Consider the following 9,940-nt stretch of genomic DNA (forward strand, 5'->3'; position numbering starts at 1 on the left):
CCGCATAAATGCATTACAATTTATAAAACAAAAAATAGAAACTGCACACAGAACGAAATAATCCTGTGTTCCTTAATTATGGATGATATGATGATTAAATAAAAAGTGAAATGGCATATAAATGAATGTGTAGGATATATTAATTATGGGAAACACATGAATGGCATTGATTTATCTACAGCTTTCGGTATTATTATACGGGAGCGATTCAATTGCGCACTGTAGCAATTGTCCACTGCTAATCACAGCGACTTCTGCGTAGGAAGTTTTGGATTATTTTTTTAGCACTGTGATTGGCTTGTGCGCAATTGGATCGTGGGCTCGCTTATTGTACTTACGATTTGAGCCAATGCTCATTGGTAGTTTCCTATTATGTATTATTTTATAAACTCATTGAATAGCATGGAACGAACGAATATAGTAATGAAACATTTAATCTTTACATGAAACAGAGGAGTTTTAGTCACGTCCATTACCTTCGATGGATCGCAAAGTCATTTTGCAATGACTACAGAATTAGATACGGAATTAAATATGAAGGACGACTTATAAGTTTATTTTTTACATCTGGTTTTAAAAGTAAAAAATTTTGTAGTTTTCGATCTGTGCTGTATATAATATTAAAACTAATTTGCAACTTGTTTGGAAAACTGTAAGTCATTGTTGACGGAGATGGTAACATTATAAAATGATCTTTTTTGGAGAAATTGGTACAATTTCAAGAACAACAGTTTGCACATTACAATTAAAATTAGAAGACGGCATTTGAATTGAGAGAATGAAAAAATAAAAGTTTCTCTGACAGCTATACTTAGCAACAGTATTACAAAAGCATTTGCATATTAACGTGATGACTTGCAGTTACTAGATTTTAAAAACAGAGAGGCCACAGAAAAATTTTGTCTTATTGTAAATGAAGCATTTAATATATTGAATTCGCACAATAAATTTAATATTAATCCACAGAAAATGCTTATTTCAGACTGTAATATTCATAATATTTAAAGTAAAATCGCGAATATTGGCCTAGTTTATATCGTGGATTTAATGCGGATACTAACAAGTAACTTTCTATTGAATGATCTTAATTTTGTCGATATGTGTATTTAATTAATCATTATGATGCATATTGTATCAATTTAGTACATTTTTTTAATACATCGCTGAAATTAAAATAATTTAATAGAAAGTTATTACATGTATAGTTACTAGTTAGTACATGTATCAAGTACACGATCTAAACTAAGTAATTAAGGGGGACTTTTATCTAGCTCCAATTAACTTAGGCCCAGTTTCATAACTCACGGTTAACTCTTAACCGAAATTTAACATATTTCTCATCTTTTTCCAATTCTAAAATTGAAAAGAGATATTGAATAAATTGAACCTCGGTTAAAAGTTAACCGTCAGTTGTGAAACTAGACTTTAGGGCCGCACACAAAATTCCGTAACAGTATGCGTAAAGTGTAATCTTAAGCCGATGAACCAATCAGGATACTACTTTAAATTACATAATCTAACGGAAATGGAAATAACAGTAAACTTATCCATAACCTCGCAATAAGGTGAATTTCAACTGGAAAATTGAAACCGGTGAATTGAAACTCGCCACATGGATAAGTTTACTGCTATTTCTATTTCCGTTAGAGTACGTAAATCTAAAACAGTATTCTAATTAGCTCATCGGCTTAAGTTCATGTCTTAAGGTTACTGAATTTTTGTTACAGAAATTTTGTCTGCGGCAGTCCTTAAGGCCTGTTCTACAATTGAGTTGTAAGCGGTAAGCCGTAAGAAATTAACCAATTATAATCGATTATTCTTCTCACGCTTAACAGTGATTGGCCGATTTCTTACAGCTAACGACTTGCAACTTTATTAATTTGTAAAATAGGCATAAGGTCGATTCAATTGCCGAGTCTGGGGTGAAATCAAACGCTGCGGAAAACGACTGCAGAATAAAGAATGCGACATAAAAACAATCAATCAGGATGCGCTCCCATGGGATGTGGAACTGCAGAACGTTGGTGATTGGTCGTGGCTTTATTCCGCCGATTCCGTTCCGCTTAAGTTTTCGTATATTCCATGAATCGGAATTTGTGGATTCTTTTTTTTCTTTTGGAAAAGAAAGAGTTCAAGTAAAAAGGTAAATATATTGGAAAGACAATTGAATATTAATAAACATGTATAAAAGATGCAACTTTATTCAATTTCAACACTGGCCCTAAGTCGAAAAAAATTTGAAAAATATAGCGTATCGATTCAAACAGATTTGCACCAATCTAGATTAGATTAATAACGTTGTATGCTTTTTTATTGGTGGAATATGTAACGTTAATCAATAGTAGAATATTATCCAATCCAAATGGGAGCATCATCTCCACTCAGATCGAAAACTCTAATAGACTTAGTCCAGATTTACAATAGATGTTTTAAGCCTTAAGCCATAAGAAATTGGCCAACTAAGAATGCGAGGAGAATAATCGATTATGATTCGTCCATTTTTTATGGCTTAAGGCTTAAAAATTTATTGTAGATCCGGGATTAAGGCCAATATTACTAGAGTCCCTATAAGAGAGTCGCGTCAATCTAAAGTAAAATGGCGTCTAACAGGAACTCTATTAGAAAAGAGCTCTAGACTCTCTACTACGTAGAGCGTAGAGTCATGGTGGAAGCTGTAATGCGAAGTGATGAAATTATTTTAGTTGTATTAAAATTATAAATAGATAAGCCTATATATTATTATAAAGATTTCAAATTACAAATATATAAAAGATAGAGATATTATGTGATAGAAAAGCGTCGAAAGTGAAATTTTAACTTTGTCATCAATTATATAAGACACTTAAAAATTGTCACAATACTTCATATAAAATCAAACGATTCATCACATTTAAAATATATTGTCAAAAAGGCGTTTAAAATTACCAATATATAACAGTTTGACGATGGCAAGACATTTTATCATAAAATAAAAGTATTGTTAAGTAAAAATGTTATTTTATTTCTATTTCGTATCATCACTATCATTTCAGTTTTAAAAGTATAAAACTAATTCAGCTATAGAAAACGGAACTACTTCTGTCAATATTTTGTATTTTTTTGTTTTAACATTAATTCTACTTGCCAATATTATATAATTTAACGTAAATTCTATTCTTACACTTTTTAAAATCTAAATCACCGCGTTTACGATACTCAAAGGTGGAGATATAATAGCATCGATGATTGGTTTCGCCATTTTACTTAAAGCCAATGAAAATTTTGACAATATTGATACGATTCTCTTATAAGAACTTTAAATATTACATGCGTCCGTTTTTTTTGTTGTATGACGAATTTTTCAAGCGTGTTAATTGGCTGCAAGACAGAGAGGATCTTGGATCTCTTTGTCCTACAGCCAATCAACAGGCTTGAAAAATTTGTCTTACGTAAAAAAACAGACGCATGTAATATCGGTCTTAAACGTAGTCTATTGGCTCCCACACACTGAATGCGGAACACGTGAGGAGCTGTAAGCTTATTGGTTATTGTGTCGCATTTTGCCGCGCGGCAAACGTTTCGGCGTCCATGTACAGAAGTCATATGACTAACTCGGAAGATGGCGCGATATGTATTGCACATGCATTTCGCGCGAATGTAACTCATGCTTCCATCATGCATCAAGCTTTCGTGATTCACGGATTTTGTAAGTGCGAGCAAGTGCGAGGGTGGTTGTGCAGTGCACGTAGCACGGCCTGGCACGTAATTTCGTGGATTTCTGAACTGTTATTATGTCCTCAGGTACGTTTTTGATCGTCATGACGATGAATATCGATAGACAATTAGTTTCTTTACCGCTAAAATGATCTTGGAATATCGTCCGCGCCGTCATCATGCGTTACACATTTGCACCTAACCAAACTTCGCGCGACGTGGTCACCATGCTTTCGATATTGCACGAGCTGCTAGGCACATTTCGACACAGAATGCGACAATACGATATGTTCCTTTAATAATACGCTCGCGTATGTTATGCAGGCAAAAAGAACAAGAAGAAGAAGGGAGTAACAGTAGATTTGTGGTCATTCCTTGCCGACGGAAATGGGCCAACTCCTAATATACCGCTGAAATCGTCTAATTGGGCTGATGATGTGGAGGACGATCATGGTAAGTCATCGGAATTGCTTTTATTCGAAATTGATAAACAATTGTTAGTTTTATGAAAAAATATTAGATTCTTGTTCTAATTATTAAGTGTATGTATGTTTATACATTAGAATATATGTGAATGTTATCTTGGTATATATTCTGAATATATAAAAAATTATTTTATTACGTTATATTATAAGAGGAATGGAACATAGTAATGCTGTAATTTCCTGTCATAAAATTTATTGATTTTAATACATGTGACGTAAAAACTTATGTCTTTGGTTTTTTATGATAGATTTTTCATATTGATTATTTTACAGAAGGATTTTCATCAAGAAGTAACAAAGATCCAGTTATATTGCCAACTGCTCCAAGGGCTGCACGAGGACCAGGGATTGATGAAGAGAATATCCCTACAAATCCTCCTTATGTAGCCTACATAAGCAATCTGCCATATGATGTAGATGAAACTGATCTGGCAGATTTTTTTGCAGATATGAAGGTTCGTTATTTTTGCAAGTACCTTTATTATCTATTTATATTTAGTACATCTTTAGTCATACATATCAAATTTCGAAGAATTTAAGATGAATAACAGCAATATTACAATCTTAATTTTATTGTGTTTATTTATATTTATTTACACACACACACACACACACACAAATATACATAGGCTGTATTCGGATACATTATCTGAATATCCTATCTACTGTTTTATCTACACACACACACACCTACACACGCACGCGCGCGCGCGCGTGCGCATGCCCCCCCCCACACACACGCACAGAGTGTCCAGTAATAACTGTAACAACATTTAATAACATTAGATTTCTGAGATCATTTTGAAACAAAAATCCTAATGTCAAAATGTCAAGGCTGTAATAGTTTTTGAATTATAAGCATTTAAAGTTAGCAAATCATATCTAAAGTTTGCATGTTCAGATATGATATGTTAATGCAAATGCTAATGCAAAATACCAACCATACTTAACCTATTAAGGATCGCTCGATTTTTCAACATTTTATTTTAAAAATTTATTTGTTATTTATATTTTTTTTTATATCGCTTTGGACCAATGATAGCAAAATCAACCATTCCCCCTGTCTATTTGAGGGTGAAAACTGCAGGATGAAAAGTTCAGGATGAAAAAGATTTGACAAGTAGTCTTCTTAAGGGCATAGTAGCCTGTCATTAAAAGGATTTTTAATTTTGAGAAAAAAAAATTGTCTTGCTACTTAATGGGTTAAACGTGTTAACTTTAGGCGATATGATTCATTAACTTTAAATGCTTATAATTAAAAAATTATTGTCTTAAAATATTTTAGAATCAGAATTTTTGTTTTACAATAATCTTAGGAAACTATCTTTAAACGTTGTTGCAATCTTTATTGGATATCCTGTATATATATTTATATATAATGCTGTATGTAATGCTGCATCTTCTTATCATTTCAGTATAAACGGAGATTTCCACACAGTCAGATATTTCAAACAAATTTTTATTTATATTGTAAGGTCTCAATAAATATTTTTCATGTTATATAATTTATATTAATGTTACATAATTTATAAACTTCAAGTATATACTTCAAGTATATACTTATAAATTATAAATAATACACTTATAAATTATTTTATATATAAAGTATATTATAGTATTTTTGTATATGATATTTTTCGAGAGTACGGCTTCGGGTCTTCTGTTTGACAGACGTTCTATGATTAAGCATTTCCCAAGTACGTTTAATTAGCATGAAATCTCTTGCTATATTCTTAATTATATACAATTTTGATAACCATAAAAATTAATTTTCTTTCATTTTTCACAAATCGGTTGCAATTTATTGTAAATTACGCGTTTTCTTCTGTACATAGATTTCAAACATGCGTTTGCCAAAAGACGCAAATAAAATTAAAGGCTACGGTTACGTCGAATTCGAGGATCGTCAGAGTCTAATTGATGCTCTTTCTATGACAAATACGGTAAGCAAATAATATTTAACAATATTTATCGACATTAGAATTATTGAAAATAATATATTTTTCCGTGTAGACGATTAAAACAAGACGAGTGAGAATTGAAGTCTCGAATAGTAGTAATGATGATCGTCGAAGCGGTAGGATGGGTAGAGACAGCCGTAGGGACAATTATGATGATCCCGAACGTACATCCGGCGATTGGAGAAGCGGACCGCGCGAAGATTTGCTGGATGCAGACTCCTATCGCAGTCGGTATGATAGAGATCGGCGAGATGACAGAGAAAGTATGTAAATTTTATCTGTTTCCTAGAGAGAAATAAAAGCTTCGATAGAGATAAATTTTCGAAGAATCATATTACAATAGAGTAACATTTTTGTATTGAATATATATAGGACACGATTACGATAATAAGCCAGGTGCATGGCGTGAGAGGGACAGCAACGATAAAGGATCTTCGTTTAAAGAGAGGGGTGGCTTCAGAGATGATAGCAGAGATAGAGACAGAGACAGGGATTGGAATCGTTATGGCGATAGAGGGAGAAGCAAAGACAGAGATGGGGACAGAAGCAGCAGTTTTGGGCCACGACGTAATTATGGTGATTCCGATTGGGATCGCGATCGTCGACAAGATCGAGATACGAAACGTACGTATACATTTGTTCGATAAAATATACGGTAGATGTCTAATTCATTTACTGACATTTTTATTTAATTATTTAGCCGAGCCACGACAAAGACCGAAATTGAATTTACAACCTCGCACGAAACCTGTCGAGCCTCTCGTAGTTGCGGAAGATTCCGCAGCTAAAGACAGTACGACGGAATCGAAGCCAACAGCGAATACAGAATCAACTCAACGAGCACCAGCTGCTACATCCGTGCCAGCAGCCAATATTTTCGGTGCTGCGAAACCTGTAGATACCACTGCCCGTGAACGAGAAATAGAGGAGCGTCTCGCCAAATCTTACGCGGAATCACGATCCCGAGAAGAAACGTATGTATGATACAAAGAATGTCTTGAAACTATTAAATTATACTGTGTTATTATAAGGTTTTTATTTCTCAACATCTGATTGATTTAAGATATTTTGAGAAATTAAATTTCTATAGATTTTTTTAAAATTTAGGTATGTTTAAAATAATTTTATCTGTATATGGTTAAAATTTCAAAGATCCTAGCGATGCCGAAATTGAGATATTCACCTTCAAAGTTTCAGCTTTTAACATCTAAACTTCTATACCAAGCCTTGCTGAAGTAACGTTTTAATACTTTATGACAAAAATCTACAGATTAAAAAAAATAAATAAATATGTAATGTAGAAATATTATAGGAATTTTATTTTAAAAAATGGGAAGATTTAGCGCTGTTTAGTGCTGTTTCTAAATTAGAGTAGTAAATTTGACGAAATTCTCCTTCTACGTACGCCGAGCGGCGAGACAGAAACATGCTGTTGCCACATTTCAACTGCCTTTAGTGCGGATTAGTGTGCATACAAATATGACACATTTATGCATGTGTATATGCTCACCTCAAAAGGTTTTTCCTTTCTTTCTTCAGAGAGCACACGCGGAGAGAGTACCATATTCATAGGTTGTACGCGATTAACTTTTTAGCGTGATTGTAGTCGGAGATATATCTTAATAATTGAAAAAGAATATACAGTTAAACAATTCCATCATTCATAGATTTCAGAGAAATCAAGGACTTTATTTTCGAAGACTATAAATTTTAACAATTAACAACTTTTTTTCTTTCAATTAATAAAAATAAGTTCTATTCTTGGTCAAAGTGAAATTTAGTGTTTAATAAATACTAAATGTAAATATTAGAGATGCACCGGATATCCGGAAAATATCCAGTATTATCCGGTACTTTTACTATCCGACTGGATAGTCGGATATCATTAGTATCCGAGAATATATCTGATTGAAATTTGATATCATTAAATTGTTGATTTTTTTTTTATACAAATGTGTTCTAGAAATAAATATACATGATGCTATAATATCGTATACATTGTTGCAAAATTATATTATTTTTCTCAAGGGTTCTTTTTTAGAAGACACTTTCTTGGAATCTGGTCGGAAATCCAATCGAAGAGATTGTTTTCGCGGATATCCGGTCGAATATCGGATATATAATGTTACATTTTATTCGAATATTCGATATCCGGTAATTTTATGATTCGGTGCATCCCTAGTAAATATGATATTTAAATCTTATAAACTGCACACTGATAAAGTCTGACTTGAGAAATGCAAACTGAAGCTGAAATTAATATCTCACATTAGATTGATCGTCCATTTTAAAAGTAAAGCTAATAAGTATCTTTAAGTATCTTTAAAAATTTGTAAATAATTTATTGCGAAAAATATTATCTCAGGTTTGAATCTTGAGCTCCCAACTTTCCATACTAATTCGACCACTAAGTCATGTGAAAATATTTATCGCAATAATCGTAGTAATTAGTGAAAGACGTCATATCTGAAGGAGATGTATGTGTAAACAATTATAAATTAAAATTAGATCGGCGACGAGAACAAATCAATTAATTATAAATAATTAGATTTTCGATAAAAGTGAATCTTTTTTCTTTCACTTTATGAAATAAAATACATATAACAATCACCATTTAAGGAGCAATAGAAACTTTGTAAATTAGTGTAATAATTTTTTGACACTTCTACTTATAATCTTTTTACTACTATTAAATATTGCCAATAAATTTTGTTATTTTAATGTATCATTTAAATTGTACATGAACGATAAAAGGAGCTTTATACTATATTTATTTATTTTTATATATTAGAAAAAAATATTTAAATTGCTTTTATATGTACATATATTATAAATTTAATTTCTACTACATAAGAAATTCAAAGCAGAGATTTTTAATTTTTTAAAAAGAATGATGAAATTTTTTAAAAAGTATATCTTTTTTCAGTGTAGAAAGCCTTATAAGAAATACCTATTATTTGTTAAAAAACAAAAATGATCCTTTGTTGTGCTATATTATTAGCGTGAATTGTATCATTTCATAATTTATTGTTAAATTTTATCAAATTAAATTGTATTACTTTATATAAAAAATATTACATTGTATTTTCGTTAAATTCGTAAGAATGTAAAATATGTTTCTACTAAAAATTTTGATGTTTCTCTCTAGGGATATTAAAGAACGTAAAGACGGCACTTGGGGCCGACGTAATGGGGTAAGTATTTGATATAATTCATATCGAATATAAGAAATACATTTATAATTGTAAAATGTCATAGATTGAATAACTTTTATTTGTAGGAAGGACGTGACGACAATAAAGATAAAGATAAAGAGAAAGAGAAAGAGAAAGAGAAAGAAAGAGGTCGGCCGGCTTGGCGATCAGAAGAAGACAGAGGTGCTCGGCTTGAGAGATCCACACCACGTTCTCAACCAACTCCCACTCGTACTGGTAAATTTGTTTCGTTTTTAAACAATTTTACAAAATTTCCTTATTTGGCATAAAGACAATAAAAATATGTATATTTTTTAAGTAGAGGAACAAAGTGGATCTAAAACATCGCCAGCATCTCGTTCTGGCTTATCGACATCCAAAGGATCTCAGAAATCCGTTGAGAATACTCGTGCGGCAGAAAGGTATTTATAGAAAAAAATGCAGAAAGATATTTTGTTTTACAGAGTGATATAGATATACGAGATTTGCGTTTATTTTACGCATTACTTGCAGGGATCGCAAAGACAAAGAGAAAGATGAAATCAGTAGAATGCCGAAGGCTAAAGACGAACAAGCTCCAGTGAGTAAAATTGAATGATGTGAAACC

General features: G+C 32.0%; 1 protein-coding gene across 3 annotated transcripts; it reads left to right on the forward strand.

The window, feature by feature from the left end:
• The first annotated feature begins 3,657 nt into the window (after positions 1 to 3,657).
• Positions 3,658 to 9,933, forward strand: LOC108756389 (eukaryotic translation initiation factor 4B-like). 3 transcript variants are annotated; one of them, XM_018500145.1, is made up of 11 exons: positions 3,658 to 3,780; positions 4,015 to 4,146; positions 4,452 to 4,633; positions 6,014 to 6,121; positions 6,192 to 6,402; positions 6,512 to 6,763; positions 6,840 to 7,113; positions 9,288 to 9,333; positions 9,420 to 9,570; positions 9,653 to 9,755; positions 9,847 to 9,933. In XM_018500145.1, exons 1-11 carry the CDS (start codon positions 3,771 to 3,773, stop codon positions 9,929 to 9,931), a joined length of 1,554 nt encoding a protein of 517 aa, XP_018355647.1. In that variant the 5' UTR covers positions 3,658 to 3,770; the 3' UTR covers positions 9,932 to 9,933. The 3 variants fall into 3 exon arrangements, with proteins under 3 accessions (XP_018355647.1, XP_018355649.1, XP_018355648.1); XM_018500147.1 differs by having other exon boundaries at positions 9,656 to 9,755; XM_018500146.1 differs by having other exon boundaries at positions 4,018 to 4,146.
• Positions 9,934 to 9,940: the final 7 nt, after the last annotated feature.

This window comes from Trachymyrmex septentrionalis, unplaced genomic scaffold (genome assembly GCF_001594115.1).
Source record: "Trachymyrmex septentrionalis isolate Tsep2-gDNA-1 unplaced genomic scaffold, Tsep1.0 scaffold126, whole genome shotgun sequence".
Classification (NCBI taxonomy): Eukaryota; Metazoa; Arthropoda; class Insecta; order Hymenoptera; family Formicidae; genus Trachymyrmex; species Trachymyrmex septentrionalis.